Consider the following 18,144-nt stretch of genomic DNA (forward strand, 5'->3'; position numbering starts at 1 on the left):
ATGAAGACTTGTTCTTTGTGCTTGTGTGTTTTGCTGTGACAGGGCAATGCTGGCTGGCCTCCCACTGGGCAGTGCCTCCGGATTTTCTGCACGGCATTCTTTGTACTCAGAGTTATGGCTGCTGTGACTGGTCTGGGGACCCTTTTTGGGATACTCATAAAATCTGCAAGTATTTGTGTCCCCTATGTGGCAGGCCAATAATCATACTCAACAATGTCAATTTATTAACTCAACAAACAAGAATGTATTTATACCCCATCTATTTCCAAAATGGCTGAGTCTCCCAGTACGGGTGATTTGGGGATGAGTCTACTGATAGAGGGCAATTGGTTTGTGGTGTGAGCCAGCCATTGCTCTGAACATTAAATATATCTCATCTTTATTTCGTTCTTTTCAACAGTCTTGAGAGGTGGTTGTTATAACCATTCTGAACAGAGACTCAGAAAGTCTTGCCCCAGATCAGAGAGCTGGTAAAACGATTAGATAAGGTTCCAACTCTCCCCAACTCTGAAGTTCACACAGAACGTGGATTCTATCTTCAAGAAGTTTCCGTTGGAATTAGGGAGACTAGGGAAATGGTGAACAATACAGAAGAGTGTATAATTTAGTATCTTTTTTAAATTTTTTTAAAAATTTATTTATTTTTGAGACAGAGAGAGAGCATGAACAGGGGAGGGTCAGAGAGAGGGAGACACAGAATCTGAAACAGGCTCCAGGCTCTGAGCTGTCAGCACAGAGCCCTACGCGGGGCTCGAACTCACGGACCGCGAGATCATGACCTGAGCCGAAGTCGGCTGCTCAACCGACTGAGCCACCCAGGCGCTCCTGTATAATTTAGTATTAAATTAGGTGGAGTGGGGTGTTAAATATCATTAGTGACTTGAGAGAAGTGAGCTACAATCACAATGCCAGGCACCTTATGGACTAAGGGATACAAACTGCAGACTGTCTGCCCCTTAATTATCAACACACTTCAGCTACAAAACATTCAAGCTGCAAGACGCACTTTCACAAAGCCCTCAACTCCCTACCTAAATTGAAAGTATTTCCAGCCTGTGTACCATGTCATACACCAAACCAGAATTTTCTGGAGATACATTATTTTATGTGTAGCTATGTTTGGGGATACAAGGGTTATCCTTCTGCTATTTACATCTGAACTTCAACATTTTATTTATTTATTTATTTATTTATTTATTTATTTTAAATTTTTAATGTTTATTTATTTTTGAGACAGGGAGAGACAGAGCATGAACGGGGGAGGGGCAGAGAGAGAGGGAGACACAGAATCTGAAACAGGCTCTAGGCTCTGAGCTGTCACCACAGAGCCCGACGCGGGGCTCGAACTCACGGACCGCAAGATCACGACCTGAGCTGAAGTCGGCCACTTAACCGACTGAGCCACCCAGGCGCCCCAGAACTTCAACATTTTATAGTTTAAAATTTTTTTAAAAAACCATCACAGTATTCTGACAAGCTCCCACTCCTTTTTAAAAAAATTTTTTTTTTCAACGTTTATTTATTTTTGAGACAGAGAGAGACAGAGCATGAACAAGGGAGGGGCAGCGAGAGAGGGATACACAGAATCTGAAACAGGCTGCAGGCTCTGAGCCGTCAGCCCAGAGCCCGACGCGGGGCTCGAACTCACGGCCATGAGATCATGACCTGAGCCGAAGTCGGAGGCTCAACCGACCGAGCCACCCAGGCGCCCCTCCCACTCCTTTTTTTTTTTTTTTTTTTTTTTCAGACAGAGAGAGACAGAGCATGAACGGGGGAGGAGCAGAGAGAGAGGGAGACACAGAATTGGAAGCAGGCTCCAGGCTCTGAGCCATCAGCCCAGAGCCCGACGCGGGGCTCGAACTCACGGACCGCGAGATCGACCTGAGCTGAAGTCGGACGCCTAATGGACTGACCCACCCAGGCGCCCCTCCCACTCCTTTTTTTGAATGAGTTGATTCATTGCATTTAAACAACTATACCAATTAGAAACACACACACACACACACACACACACACACACACACACACACACACACACAATGATACCAATTTACCAATGTCCCCTTGAAGTTGTTGCAGCGAGCTTTCTTTGTTCCCATTTCTAGCTGAGAAAATAATGGAAGGGCTGCGCAGAACCAATCCCTGGCAAAGCTCAAACCAGAGCCCAGGTGTGTTGACTCCCTCTCAATCACCTTTGATAGCTTCTCAGGCGGGAGTAACTCCACACTCATTTGCTCAAACGCCAGTAGTATTGCAAGACATGCAAGCTAAGTAAGCCTAAAGAGGTCTGGAGGATGGAGGAGAAAAAAAGAAAGAAAACGAGGAGAAGAAATACTGGGGAAAGGACCCATGGAAAGAAGCAGAAGGGGAAGGAGAAAGCAGATTATTATTATATTACGAAAGCTTGATGTGCGTGGTCATGGATGTATATGCCTTCCTCCAGCACTTGTCTTACAAATAGTCGAGATGTGCCATATCGACAACGTAAAACAGCCTCTCTGCAACTTGACTTCTTGTGTGAAGACCTCGCTACCTGCTTGCCATCCTCCCTGCTTTGGAACAGCAAGCCGGCTCGTGGTCATGGTGAAGAGGAATCTGCTACCTACTGGGGGTGAGCTGGCCAAATAGTCAAAATTAAAGAACAGTTTAATAAAGGGGGGGGTGGTGCCTGGGTGGCTCTGTTGGTTGAGCGTCTGACTTCGGCTCAGGTCATGATCTTGCGGTTCGTGAGTTCAAGCCCTGGGTCGGGCTCTGTGCTGACAGCTCAGAGCCTGGAGCCTGCTTCTGATTCTGTGTCTCTCTCTCTCTCTCCCCTCCCCTGCTCACGCTCTGTCGCTGTCTCTCAAAAATGAATAAACGTTAAAGAAATTTTAAAAAGAATTAAAGAACAGTTACCAGCAACTAATAACTAAAATTCAGAATTATATTTAAAACATTATCATGCAGGAATTCTTTTTACTAGAAATAATGCCTTCATCTAATTGGCCTCCAACAAAACTTGATATTCCAACCAGAAGACTTGGACATACATGGACAAGGTGTGTGACACAAGAAACGGCTGTGATGATCATTCAGATGAATCCCCTAAAACTGACAATAGGTGTACTTGATGTGGTTTTTTATGGTGATATAAACATCCAATTTGATATTATTTATGTGATGAAGTTAACTGATAATGTTTTATATGTAGCCAAAACAATGTTTCAGGAGGAAAAAAATTGCCTTAGTTTGCATATTTCCATGATTGTGGAAATTCCCACTCTTTACATATATGATAACTGACAGGTTTTTTGGTTTTTTGTTTTGTTTTGCTCTAATTCAAAAAACAATTTTTTTTATGTTATATATTTATTTTTGAGGCAGAAAGAGACACAGCATGAGCAGGGGAGGAGCAGAGAGAGAGGAAGACACAGAATCCGAAGCAGGCTCCAGGCTCTGAGCTGTCAGCCCAGAGCCCGATGCGGGGCTCGAACTCAGGAACCGCGAGATCGCGACCTGAACAGAAGTCGGATGCTCAACCAACTGAACCACCCGGGCGCCTCTCGCTGTAAGTTTTTTTTTTTTTTTTTTTTTTAATTGAAGTATACTTGACATACAATGTTACATTAGTTTCTGGTGTGTAACAGAGGGGTTGCACAAGTCTACGTGTTCTCCTATGCTCACCACAAGTGTAGCCGCCATGTGTCAGCATGCAGCCCTTTTAAAACACCACTGACCGGACTCCCTGCGCTGTGCCTTTCATCCCCACACGTATTCGTTCCATCACCAGAAGCCTGTACCTCCCGCTCCCCTTCACCCATTTTCCCATCCCCCTAACCCCCCTCTCCTCTGGCAACCATCAGTTTGTTCTATTTATGGATCTGTTTCTGCTTTTTGTTTGTTTATTCACTTGTTTTTGTTGTTTTCAGATTTCACTTGTATTTGTTGTTTTCAGATTCCACACAGAAGTGAAATCATATGGTATTTATCTTTCTCTATCTGACTTATTTCACTTAGTATAATACCCTCTAGCTCCACTCATGTTGTTACAAATGACAAGTTCATTCTTTTTTTTGTGGCTGATATTCCATTGTGTATCTATACTACATATTCTTTATTCATTTGCCTATGGACACTTGGGTTGTTTTCATACCTTGGCTAATGTAAATAATGCTGCCACAAACACAAGGGTGCATATATCTTTTTTGAATTAGTGTTTTTGTTTTCTTTGGGTAAATATCCAGGAGTGGAATTACTGGATGGCATGGTATTTCTATTTTTAGTTGTTTGAGGAACCTCCATACTGTTTTCCAGTGTGTGCACTAATTTATATTTCCACCAACAATACATGAGAGTTCTGTTTTTCTTCACATTCTTGCCAACACTTATTATTTCTCGTCTTTCTTTTTCTTCTTTTCAATGTTTATTTTTGAGAGAGATATAGCGTGAGCAGGGAAGGGACAGAGAGAGAGAGGGAGACACAGAATCTGCATCAGGGTCCAGGCTCCAAGCTGTCAACACAGAGCCTGACGTAGGGCTTGAACTCACAAACTGTGAGATCATGACCTGAGCCGAAGTCAGATGCTCAACCAACTGAACCACCCAAGGGCCCCTATTTCTTGTCGTTTTGATACTAGGCATTCTGACAGATGTAAGGTGATATCGTGGGTTTGATTTGCATATTCTTGATGATGAGTGATATTCAGGATCTTTTCATATGTCTGTTGGCCATCTGTATGTCTTCTTTGGGAAAATGTCTATTTAGTCCTCTATTTTTAAATTGGGTTTTTTGTTTGTTTTGTTTTTTTGTGTGTGGTTTGTTTTTTTTGTTTGTTTGTTTCTTTGTTTTGTTTTCGTGTTTGGTTGTTTAAGTTCTTTTTATATATTATGGATATTAATCTCTTACTGGGTGGCAAATTTCTTCTTCCATGTATTAAGTTGCCTTTTTGTTTCCTTCACTGTGCAAAAGCTTTTCATTTTGATGTAGTCCCAATAGTTTATTTTTCTTTTGTTTCCCTTGTCTCAGGAGACCCATCTAAAAAAATGTTTCTATGCTTCAGGTCAAAGAAATTATTGCCCATGTTTTTCTTCTAGGAGTTTTATGGTTTCAGGTCTCACATTTAGGTCTTTAATCCATTTTGAGGTTATTTTTGTGTAGGGCGTAAAAGCAAAGTGGTCCAGTTTCATTCTTTTGTATGTAGCTGTCCAGTTTTTCCAGCACCATTTGTTGAAGAGACTGTCTTCTCCCACTGTATATTCTTGCCTCCTTTGTCGTAGATTGCCCATATGAGCATGGGTTTATTTCTGGGTTCTCTATGCCGTTGCATTGATCTATGTGTCTGTTCTGTGTCAGTGCCGTAGTGTTTTGATTCCTATAGCTTTGAAGTATATATTGAAATCTGTGATTTTGATGCCTCCAGCTTGTTCTTTCTCAAAATTACTTTGGCTTAATTGATGTTTTAGTGAGTTCTTGGAGTAGCTACCTTTGCATTTCAACTACTTACATGAATATATACTTAGAAACCTTCCTAAGGATATTTACACCCGTGATTAAGCAGTTCCATCATGTCCAGGAGTTTGCATTTTTAAAGCAGGTTAGTTCTCTACCTAATAAGCAAATACAGTCAGATTTGCAAAGTTCAACAAAGGAAATAATCCTGATGGGCAACTCTTGTCCGTTACCAAATTCCTTTTGGATTTCTTTGGAAATTTTGGTAAAGATCAAAGGCAAGTCTGTTGAACACTTTGGGTCTCAAAGATTCTTGTTTGTTTGTTTAACCTTGGGTGTTTCCTCACTCCTCCTCCTCTACCACTCTCCTCTCTACCTCCCGCGGTGCTCTCCGTGGTGGTTTAAACACTGCAGCACCCCATCACTTTACAAACTGGCAAGGCTGTTTTGTCTAGAAACCATGGTGGTAGATACAATTCTAATACCTCATGCCCCGGTCACTGGGTAAAAGACTTATCAGAAATATCGTTCACTAAATAGATCCGTTCCTACCTTTTGTCTGGCCATTATGGAAGGTAGAAACAGAAACGCTTCCTGGGAGTTGCGTGTTATCTAACAACGCACTGACAATAAAAGGCAAGAGTATAAACAGATCCTTGTCTTCTTGCTAACTGCCAATTAGCGAACACTGATTCTCTTCCCTGCTTACTGAGCACATAAACTCATATGGCCCCTTCCTTATTTATGGAGTGTGTCAGTATGTTTATTTTCAGACCGATGGAGAGAGGCAGTACTCTTCTTGGCTTTTCAAAGTACGAATTCTTTCACCAAAACATGTAGAATCTTTAATAGACATCTGCAATTTTCCCCTTGGATAGTTTTCACTCATATTTTTAGGACCCAAAGGGCTTTTTCTTTTCCAAGAGCATCTTTTCCAGGCCGCCTTGACATTTTAACAGTAACGATTTTAAAAATAAATAAAATTGTCTAGTTTTGCAGTGCACAAAGTGTTCAGCCTAGAGATGTGATACTGTTTTCTTTGCTGACTATGCCTGCATTCCCCAAACATGCTGCAAAAATGGCATTCAAGACCGTGCTGATTGGAGTGATGAAAATTTATGTGAATAGAAGACTTTTCTAATCATTGTTTTGGAAAAGCCTTAAAAACCTGTTATTAGTTACCTTAAGACTTCTCTCCAAAAAAGAAAAGAAAAAATTGACATATGTATCTTATTGGGCAGAGGGGCCTCCTAAAGCATGAATCCGGTGTTATGTAACGGAGAAAAATGATTAGTAGAAATCAGACCCAACCTTTAGTGACCTTCAGCCCATTTTAAACTTGTTTCCAAATTTTAGAATGTAGCTTTCTGTCCTGTGCACCACAGGGTTACTGGGAGGACGACACAACTGTACTCTAGTTTAACTACTTCAACAAAGAAAAGGTATTAATCCCAAGAGTTTTCAGATCAAAATTTGATCACTATCTCTTCATTGGCCGAGCCTTGGTTCTGATGCAGCTAAAAGCTAGTTTGGCCCAGGACTAGTCTTAAAATTAGTGGACACCTGCCAGCATGTAGTGACAGCATCCAGAAGATCAACCAGATGAGAATCATCTGCCCCTCTAAGCCAGCCAAGACTTAAAATTCTTTCTAGTAGTTGCTGAGGTCAAAAGAGCAGACCTAGGTTTGACTCTCGTGCTACCACACAACAGGCTGTGTTGATCTGACAAACTATTTTCACCTCTTGAAGTTGGCTTCCTTATCTGTACCACATGGCTCTTTGGGGGGGGGGGGGCGAGATTATTATGATAACCAATGAGATTATATAAAACAAGTGGTACAGAGCCTAACACATAATAGCCGCCAGAACTGTGGGCAATTAAAGAAAAATTGTAAGGATATGGTAGATTGCAGTATTGTTCAAAAGTATTGGCTGTCCTGCTCTGAAGGAGTACATTTCTCCAGGCCTCGTGACCCTCAGATTGGACTATGCACATGACTTGCTCCGGCTGATGAAATTTGATTCATGACGTGCGTCGCTTCCTAAGTTTTCAGAGCCAGATGGTTGTTTGCTCTCTTTTCCCTGTCCTGAGACTAGCAATGTTCTGATCAGATGCTGTTCTTGCAGTAAAGTGGACCCCAGCCGCAGGCAAAGCACACGTATCAAGAGTGACAGAGAAATCTTTGTAGCAAGTAAAATAGTCATTTGTAACTGTAGCATAATCCTGATAGTGAAGGTGTTACAAGAACTTTTCTTATTATTATATAGCCACTAACACACACCAGACCATTTAAAAAATGGACCAAAGAAGTTTTCTTGAGGTTGTCGGAGAGTCTCTGACTACAGGCACAACAGAATTAACCCTACCCAGCATCTGTTAAAAGAAGCAAGTTGCCCTGTGTAGGCCTGGCCTGGAAACCGATTGCATTTCCTCATTTAGCCCCTTTCCTGTACAGATCTTGGGCAAACACCTGGGAGGATATTCAGGTAGTAGCATATTCTTCACAGGCCTAAGTCAGCCTGTCACTTTCAACTCCATTTCTTGAGATGAGTTGGGAAACTAACTTAAAATCTCATCTACTCCAAGTATGGCCAATGCACCTGCAGCATCAGACTCACCTGGGAGTAGATCAGAAATGAAAACCCTCAGGCCTCCTCTAGCCTTTCCCAATCTTCTGTCCTCCTTTAGACATTCTGTTTGGTCAGTTACATACAAGCAAAATTTGTTGAGTAACGGTGTTAAAAGCCAGCAAATGACCCATTTTCTCATTTGCTGGGAAGCCAAATGCTCCAGATAGAGGCTACCCCTGAGTCTGGCACCTGCAACTTTGTAGCAGAGCCTAACCTGACCCACAATACTCTGCAAACATGGACTTCTCTGTAATTTTGTAAACCATGGAGACTGCAGAGTCCGTTACTGTAGCAGTGGACTTTAACAAGACTGACACATCCTTGGAAAGTAATACAATGTTTAAATATGCAAATACTATCTACACAAGCATTTCATTTTTGTAGTTTACTTACAGTGACTTTTAGATATAGCTGCATAGTACCCTCACAAGGTACTTGCAAATTATTATGGAAATTTAACATTCTCATTGTTGCAAGAAAAAGCTAAAACTATTTTTTCATCTGGCCTTAAAGCAGATGACATTTATTTTAAATGCCATTTGTAAAATTTTAAGTTACTTCAACATTGATTGCTAATACAATTTAAGTAGCCTTACATTGAGACAGATTTTTGGGATGATGTCCTGATTGGGGTGCAGGGACAAGTATTGTTTGTTAAATCTCTTGCAACTGTACACATCATTTTTACTGTGTTATTTTAAAAAGAAAATGGGAGGAGCCACCTGGCTGCCTCAGTTTGTACAGCATGCATCTCTTGATCTTGGGAGTTGTAAGTCTGAGCCCCACGTTGGGTGCCGAGATTTCTTAAAATAAAAAAATACATAAATACATACAGTAAATTTTTTTAAAGAGAAAAAAGTAGCCCTACCACAGTGTTACCACTTGAATTTAATTAACATAAGGTGGCATTCCTAATACAAACACTACTTTTTACATGTGTCTTACAGAATATCCTACAAGGGTTATTAAGAGATTCCTTTCCTTTTTAGGTAACTGAGTTACAACTAAAAAATGGAGCTACTCCTCCCTACTTCATAGACTGAGGATTAAATGAGAGAAAATTAAGTGCAATAATATATTAAAGGCACTTAGTATACATTTAAGAGATAGACCGTATTAAGAGAAAAAACTCATGCTCAAAGGAGTATTTCATTCTCATTTTATAGTTATACCCATTACATAAACCACTGTAGCCCTGAGGATTGGAGAAAAGTTTTAAAACATAACTTTATATCACCTGTGTTACATTATATGGCCATTTAAAATCTTTAATCAAATTTCATCAAAGATTACCAGTCATATTACATGCCATGATTAGCTATGAATAACTTTGCTTTCTGTGTACAAATTAGTGTCCGTGAAATAAAAAATGAAACCATATACTAGGCAAAGAACTTTATTAATCTTGTTTCAAACTTTATTCCCAGGCTTCTTCAGCTTAATTAGCTGCAAAGAATGAATTGTGTATAAGCAAAAACTGAAAAGAGCTGCAGTGTCCAAGGGGCTTGGGCTTAAAAATATTAGAGATCTAGATTTTATCAGATCCATGAACAAAATTTTTAAAAAGCAGTCATAATATAAAATAGCAGCTCCCAGTAACTTCTTCAAGTTTTATCTTCTTCAGAAGTTGACTCAATTCAGTTTGCTTCATTCTTGGAAGCTTCATCAAAATTCTCCACAAGATCTAGAAAAAGAAAAAGGTAGAAACTCTGAAAAAAGCCAAACCTACACATCAATGGATTTTAAAGAGATTTACCAAGTAACAGCTAAGACAGAAAAACCCCTCCTAATTGCCAAGAGTTTTTCTGATTTTAGAATAGTTACACCATACCCCCAAGACTCTTGAACGATTTCTCCATGCCTTCTCATAAATTTATTGATCTCGAAGTAGGAAACAGGGGTCTCTTTTGTGATCTATTAGTTATTATATTCATGTGACAACATACATTTTTTATTCAATATTTAAAGTTAGATACCTATACCTACTTGGGATTCCAATCAGAAAAAACCAAGTCTACAAATTTAACTCCTAGTTAAATAACTCTGAATTATTTTCTCCATTCTGAAGAAGTGAGGTTCATGTCTACATTTTCTGTTCTTTACCTTATTACCTCCCCCGACAAGGTACTTTCCTAGAGTATAAAGATTTTTCATTCTTCCTTGCTAAGATTCTCTAATTTAACCACAAGTGAAGGTTCCTACCTGGAACTTCATCATCATCATCCTCTCCGGTAGCAAGTGGTGCCTTTCCATCCACAGCTGTGAAAGCGAAATATATATGTTACATACTTGTTAAGTTTTTAATAAACATCAACCAGAAAAACAGATGAAAGGCCAAGCATTGTTACAGTTTATATTCACGATTACAACAGTGACATTTGGGATTTCATCCCTAAGTACAAGCATTAACATGGCAGTCTACAAATGAACGAGAATGTTGTTAACAGCCAACAAATCAAATTCCATACCCTTATTTCAAGCCCTCTGGCCACCACAGGCCCTGAGGTAGTATGAGAACAACAGAATGCCCCCAGGGTAGAGGTAAACCCATATACCAAATCATGGTAAAATTTCTTATGGGAGACAAATCAAGAAGCTGTTTCTCAAATGCTGTTTTGTTCATGGCATAAGGGAGATGCTCAACAAACCTTTACTGAAATGAACATAAAAGGATCAAAAAATTAAATGCCTTTGATTAGTGGTAAGCATCCACTTTTTAAAACACAAAAAAGTAAACTACACTTAGGAGTTGAGACCTCACAGTACTAGCCCTGTAAGATTTTCAGTGGGATACTTCCAAAACCTACTTCAGCTCTGAAAGCCTTTCTAGAACCTCTTTCTTAAGTCTCTCACTGTGATACCCTCTCCCCCAGCATATACATATACACACACACCTCTCTCTATACAAACACACACACACACACACACACACACACACACACACACACACATAAAAGGTCTAGCAAAATGTCTAGAAAAACATGGATGACTAAATAATGGACCACATAAGCCTATCTTGCTTCCACTTTCTTCAAAATTTTAATAAAAGGACCACAGCATAAAATACCTACATTTCTTAATGCACTTATTTAACTGCAGGATTTTCAGTCCTGAACAAAATCCCTATATTATAATTAAAAATACCCAAATAGTGCCAGGCCAGTTATTAAAACTACTGGTGATACCAGTTGTAAAAAATTTGATAATTTATAATATATTTTAATCAATTCTAAACTGTCAGTTATCAAAAATGCCCCAAACTAACATTTTCATCATTTCCAGCTAATGAAGGTAAAAAATTTTAACTCTAAGATCCAAAGCAAGAAAGTTAGAAAACAATCCACTGAATCAAGTATTAATGATCAATCACAGCATACTAGTTAACTTACTGAACACACTAAGAACACTTAAAAGCAGTGTAACAATCGTTATTTTTTAGAGGAAAACTGGCATGTCCAAATGTAAAGATACTCACATCTACTTGAAATCTTAGAAATTTACTGACAAATCAGTAACGCTAGGCAAAACCACTACTAGGAAACTTACATTGTTTGGGCAGAGCTTCAGCCAGCCTTCTTAAACTAGTCAGACTGTCTGCACCAAGTTGGTTTAAGATACTGGGTAACATTTCTGTCAGCTGCTTTGTCTCAGCATGGCCTGTAATGGTGAAAGTGTTCGCAGCCAGGGATGCCTGAACTTTAGGGTTGTTAAAGTGGATCACTGTTCCTTGGTTTGTGAACATATTCACCTATAAAGAAAAAAAGTTTTATTCTATTTTTTTTTTTTTTTAATTTTTTTTAATGTTTATTTATTTTTGAGACAGAGAGAGACAGAGCATGAACGGGGGAGGGTCACAGAGAGAAGGAGACACAGAATCTGAAACAGGCTCCAGGCTCTGAGCTGTCAGCACAGAGCCCGACGCGGGGCTCGAACCCACGAACCGTGAGATCATGACCTGAGCCGAAGTCGGACGCTTAACCGACTGAGCCACCCAGGCGCCCCTAAAGAAAAAAAGTTTTAATTAGCAACACCCACCAATATTCCTTTGAAGCCAAACATTCTATTAAGCAAAAGCTGAAGTCTGGCTAAGTAATCCACTATTCCACTGTGAAGCACAGGTGCTATTTTGCCTGAAATGGAAAGTGCAATCTAATCACTTTGAGACTCAGCAATCTCCCTCCTATTTATTAATGGAGTGAAAGATTTTAAAAAATCATTTAATTCAGGAGCATTAAATTTTTTTTCTACCCACATCTTGTTCTATAAAGAAATAAAATTTGGGGAACCTGGGTGGCTCATTAGGTTGAGCATCCAATTCTTGATTGTGGCTCAGGTTCTCACGCTCATGAGACCAAGCCCTGCATGGGGCTCAGGGTGGACAGCAAGGAGCCTGCTTGGGATTCTCTCTCTCATTCTCTGCCCCGCTCATGCTCTCTCAAAAAATAAATACACTTAAAAAAATAAAAATAAAATTCGACACTTACTTCTTCAATACCAGAGATATTGTTTACTCCTAACTTCTTTAAGGAGAACTGAAGTTTTTTATCATCTGCTGTAGCTGTTCTATGAACCACCTTCTTCTTTCGGCGAGCAGTTCCCTGATTGAGGAGAAGATAACACACATAAACATCATAACAAACAGTTTCTAATTCCTTTCTGACCTTTGGTCTGTTTAAGAAAATTACTCTAAGTATAAAGTTTTAGGCAGCAAGTAGGCAATGACAGAAGCCAAAAGAGGGTAACAAATCCTTAATAACTTCTCGTTTTGTCAGATATAAACAAATTATCTTTTCAAAATCCTATTATTTAGATTATGTGCTCCAGAAGAGCAGATAAAGAGGTGGCATTATGAACCTAAATTAGGCCTCATTAAAAGCTCCATATTCAGAACTATTAACCTTTTCGGTTTTTTTACATTAACCGATGAAAAATCAACATCCATTAATAGTCACAGGCAAGACAATGTATGACACATTCAAATGAGTCTGTATATAGACTTCTGTAACACCTAATAGTAAAATCTGAAATTCTTATCTTAATCTACAAGGCCCCTACATGATCTGCTCTGCCCCTATTATGCTGTTCTTGACAACATCTCTATCACATACGTATTCTCATCTTCAGCCACAGAAACCTCGTCTGAGTTCCTTAAACAGACCGAAAAGAGCCTGTGCACATACTGTTCCCTTCTTCCTCTAGCATCTGCACTGGCTTCCTCCCTTACTACAGATCTCTGTTCTTTTGGCACCGTTATCAGTGACCTTTCCCAACCACCCCATGTAAAAAAGTAACTCCAGCAGCCATCGTCTTCTATCTATCCAGCTTTATTTTTCTTCATAACAAATATTACTATAAGAGAGAAATGCATTTTATTGTCTGCCTCCCCTCACTAGAATGTAAGCTTCCATTCTGTTTACTGCTATAAAAAGTTTAAACCCGGGGCGCCTGGGTGGCGCAGTCGGTTAAGCGTCCGACTTCAGCCAGGTCATGATCTCGCGGTGCGTGAGTTCGAGCCCCGCGTCAGGCTCTGGGCTGATGGCTCGGAGCCTGGAGCCTGTTTCCGATTCTGTGTTTCCCTCTCTCTCTGCCCCTCCCCCGTTCGTGCTCTGTCTCTCTCTGTCCCAAAAATAAATAAAAAACGTTGAAAAAAAAAAAAAATTTAAAAGTTTAAAAAAAAAAAAAAAAAAAGTTTAAACCCTTTACACGGTATATAAGGCTCTTTAGGGAAAGGCTACCACCCACCTACCTCAATATACCCCAACCTCCATACCAGTTCCTATTTGTCCTTTAAAACCCTGTTCCAACCTCTTTCAGGCCTTCCCAAACCTCTGTAATTAACTGTCCCCAAGCAAAATCATTCCCACCCTTGTACTTCGGAAACACTTCTACTAAACTATGTACATTACACTATGAAACAGATCTTTCTTTTAGAAAAGATGCCTATCTCCCCTACTACCATTAAAGCTCCCTCAGGGACCATGAACTTCTTAAATTTCATATTCTCAGGACTGAGCACAATAAAGGCTTAAATAATGATAGTTAAACCAAATAAAATACCAACAGCTACAAAAAATACTGGTTACCAGACCCAAAAAAAGCCTTTAAGAATAGACCTCACCTTGATGTAGTCATGTAGCTATCTGGTTTCCAAATAATTGTCTCTAAATCTCTCTAAAAGACACTCTAACCGCTACTGTAAGATTATAAAAACAAAATGGACACACCTTCTATACATTCCACACACTTCACATGTGTAGAGTTCCATTTTTACTGATATAATTAAGTCATTATCAATGTTCTGATCAGATACTGAATACAGCATTTTTACAGGATCAGAGTAACCACAGAAAGATAGCACGCAAGCCCATTATTCAAGTTATTTCTCGTGAAACTCGTACTAAAAGAAATGATAGTTAAAAACACCAATGTAAGAATATCCAAACACTGACCCACAAAGGCTATAATGAGTTTCTCTGGGACCTGAAGGCCACACCTAGCTTTTAACAATTGCTAAGGCGGCCAAGAAACACCTACTATTTGTTAATTGGCAGGTGCAGATCCTGAAGACTACCCGCTTCAGGAAAAAAAAAAAAATCAGGACACATTCGTTGCTGGCAAAGTCCAGGAATTTAACAGATACACATCTCCTTATTTAAGTCTAAGTGAAACTTTTGGCTATTTCACAGAATACTCTATTTGAAAGCAAATGTTTAAAGTTGGGAAAAACTAATAGATAACAAGCTTGGTAGCAGGGAAGCTTTACAAGTTTTACCAAGTAAAGACACGCTCTGTTGGGACAAGCTACCACACCTTGTTAAATACTAGGAATGTGCTAACACAATGCAAAATACAACTAAGTAGATCTCTGTCTAGAGACAGATTTAAGTAAATTACTGATTTAAGTAAATTACTCAGAAAACAATCTAAAAATTTCCAAGTTCAAAAAAGAATACTCTTGAAAATCAGTATCAAGCAGAAAAAAACCCAATTAACCAAAACTTATCTAAAAACCTAGCAATCATTCTCATTCTCTCAGTTTTAGCATATTTACAAAGTCAAAATTGAGAGCTTATCTGCTTAGGTAGTAGTTTCAAATCCATAGTCACTGCTCTTAAATTTTGTGATGTACCTCTAACAAAGGTATCTTCCAAATATCCTAGAAAATATACAACTACTCTGGAATGCATTTAGCTAAGAAAGCATTACAGAAAGGTCTTAATGTGCAGGGAACACAAACTTCTACCTGTCAAGTACAATTATCCAGAACCTGACATTGTAAACTGCAGTTCAAAAGACAGGTGGAACTTAAATTCAGAGTTACCTTAATTATTTACAAAAAAAAAAAAAAAAAAAAAAAAAAAAAAAACAGAGAGAGAGAGAGAGAGAAAGAAAAAAGAAAAAAAAAGGCATCAGCACAGCACTGAAGGTATACAACTTAGGCCAAAACAAGTTAGGAGTAGGAGGGCCACAAGGATTATCTAACTGAAATGACACATTTTCTTACTAATCAACTTAGAAAACATTTTGTTGTACTAAAACACTGTAACAATGAAAACATTTTCACAGAAATGTTTATAAGTGGTCTCTTCACCTAGATTCACTTTTTTTTTTTTTTACTATACAACATGCGTGTCCCACTGATACACTCTACTGTGTATCATTTAACCCCGCCTCCTCCTCCCCACCCCACTTTGCGAGCTCGATGAAATGCCCTCTAGAGACAGTGACAAGCCAACAATACCAAAAAAACAAACCCCAAAAAAACCCAAACCTGGAAACTTCAACAAAAAAAAAAAACACCCAAAAAATTATTAAAACTTACTTTCCCACCAATGCGCACTTGTGCTTGCAGTTTGGCGAGTTTCTCCTGGTTCATGATAGTTTCTTTCATCTAGAAAAACAGGAAACCCTCAGCGAGAAAAGGTCTAGTTATCTCCACCATTCTACGCTCGTTATTTCCCAAGACACGAGCAGAAGAAAAAACGTCCTTAACAGGCCGAGGCCTGAATCCCCAATCCACCCCGCAAAGCTCCCAATTTCAGTTTTGGGGGAGCGCAAAGGGCACCCACCTTCCTACCCCTCCTCCACAACTCCCCCCCTCCCTGCAGGCCCGAAAAACGGGCGCTAACCCATGCCTGATCACCCCCGGCCCCCCACCCCCGGCCCTGGCCCGGCCTCGGCCTAGCCAGGGCCCGCCCGGCCCGGCCCGGCCCGGCCACTCTCCGCAAGCCTCGCGGTACCTGAGGCTCCTGTCCTCGGGTTCCGCCGCGAGGTGGAGGAAGAGACGGCGTCGCCTCGCCCCCAGGGCAGCCGCCCCTGGCTCGACCTCGCCCCCGAGAGTCAGCCTGAGTGGGTGCGCCTGTCCGTCGCATCGCCTTCCTCTCCTCAGCCCTGTCCCTCCCTGTCTCGCTCCTTCCGGGCACTTCCCGCCCCCGTTCCCGTCCTCCTCCCACGCCGGCGTCCAGAGCCTTTTTGTACCTTGTTGGAGCGGAAATGGGACCGCGCGGGGGACTAGGGTAGGCGCTCAGGGGGTCTCGGGTGGACCAGCTGAGATTAGGCGCACACACGCGGGGACGCAAGATGGCAGCTAGAGGGAGGCCGGAAGTGATGCAACACTGCTTCCTCCTAGAGTCAGGAAACGGACTTGGCTGCGAGCTCAGCTGCTCGCTGCGCACGCGCGGCTGCAGGCCGAGGCGTTTGTGACGGTCGCGTGGGTCACATTTCTCGTCAGCGCGGGCCAGGTTGAGACCTCCCGAGGGACTCTGTGCTGGAGGCACCGCGAGTGGTCCTGGGAAAGGCCATAAAGGAGTCAGAAAGAACGGTTCTTTGCACAGTTAGGGTTGAGTAAGTCGGCCCCGATCCCCAAATTCTTTACCTTCAGAAGAAAGGGCATTTCCCATCTGCGGAAACGCTTGGGGCGCCCAGAGTGTGCTCACCTCTTTGGTCGCTCTCGCTCGCTGGATGGTGTAGATTGGAGCAGTCGTCTGAATGTTTTAGAATTTACCCTCCGGTAGAAATAAGCCTTTGACAAGACATTTTGGCCAAACGTTGTCAAAATAAGCTAAGAGGAGGTTTGGGTAGGTTGCAGGACCGTGATTCACAGGTTTTCTGGCTTGAGTGTTCAGAATGCATCCCCGAGTCTCACTCCTCAAAAGCGGTTCATTCGGACTGGGGATGGAACCGGGTAATCTGCATTTCAGCAAGCGTAGCAGGTCTCACCTGAGACCCCTGTACTTGATTACGTTTCTTTAACAAAAAGTTGACTCCTTGATCCTTATTTGGCACGGATTTTACAATTAGCGATTCACAGTTGAACCAACTTTGTTTCTGAACTAGGTAGTGCAATCAAGGGAGAATTTGTGCCCAGTGTGTTTACAGAGACTTTTGGTATGAGTTAAAATTTCCTGAACGGTAGGACGAGCTTTAAGACAACGTTAACGTCAAACTACTTATATTTTAAAATGGCGATTTAAGTCAGAATGCTATCTGGTCAGCCTTTTGGTGGTCTTAGCTATGAAAAGCCTTCGCAGGGTCAAAAATGAGTCCCAAATCTCTAAGAAAAATACAATTTATACAGCAGGGAAACTTGTGTAGGTGCAGATTTCTAATTAAGATGAATCTTTTTGTATACTTCTCACCTGTACATTTGTTAAAATGTGGTGTCTCTAAGAAAACAGGACATCTGTATTGCTTTGTTAGGGTAATTGTAACAGTTGATATCTTCTTAGAAAACAATGTTGCTCCTATATAAGACAAGTTTAGTACAGAAAAAGATGTACTATTAGGCTATGTGGGTTACTGTAGAGGTCAAGATGACAGTGCAAACATCAGTCAGTGCTATAGAAATATTACAAAATATATAGAAATAGTCCCCTTTTTGAAAGTACGTCTTTGTTCAGGAACAGATTTTTTCCCCTTCTTCCATGTTACATTGAGGACATTTGAAACTTCCTATTCAATTTTTTTTTTTTTAACGTTTATATATTTTTGAGACAGAGAGAGACAGAGCATGAATGGGGGAGGGACAGAGAGAGGGAGACACAGAATCCGAAACAGGCTCCAGGCTCTGAGCTGTCAGCACAGAG

At 40.7% G+C, this 18,144-nt stretch overlaps 1 protein-coding gene and 1 pseudogene across 3 annotated transcripts in view; one reads left to right on the top strand and one right to left on the bottom strand.

The window, feature by feature from the left end:
* Positions 1-9,439: 9,439 nt before the first annotated feature.
* BTF3 (basic transcription factor 3) lies at positions 9,440-16,658 on the bottom strand. 2 transcript variants are annotated; one of them, XM_078449037.1, is made up of 6 exons: positions 16,538-16,658; positions 15,882-15,950; positions 12,544-12,657; positions 11,606-11,807; positions 10,262-10,318; positions 9,440-9,743 (listed from the first exon to the last, which is right to left on the bottom strand). In XM_078449037.1, exons 2-6 carry the CDS (start codon positions 15,948-15,950, stop codon positions 9,697-9,699), a joined length of 489 nt encoding a protein of 162 aa, XP_078305163.1. In that variant the 5' UTR covers positions 16,538-16,658; the 3' UTR covers positions 9,440-9,696. The 2 variants fall into 2 exon arrangements, with proteins under 2 accessions (XP_078305163.1, XP_078305160.1); XM_078449034.2 differs by lacking the exon at positions 16,538-16,658 and adding an exon at positions 16,300-16,504.
* The window catches only part of LOC132681269 (small ribosomal subunit protein eS27-like), a 36,376-nt pseudogene continuing 34,890 nt past the window's right edge, over positions 16,659-18,144 (top strand). Inside the window, exon 1 of the transcript XR_013556451.2 lies at positions 16,659-16,903. The product of XR_013556451.2 is annotated as a small ribosomal subunit protein eS27-like (transcript). The remainder of the gene's footprint in view (positions 16,904-18,144) is intronic.

This window comes from Panthera onca, chromosome A1 (assembly GCF_046562875.1).
Source record: "Panthera onca isolate mPanOnc1 chromosome A1, mPanOnc1 haplotype 2, whole genome shotgun sequence".
Lineage (NCBI taxonomy): Eukaryota > Metazoa > Chordata > Mammalia > Carnivora > Felidae > Panthera > Panthera onca.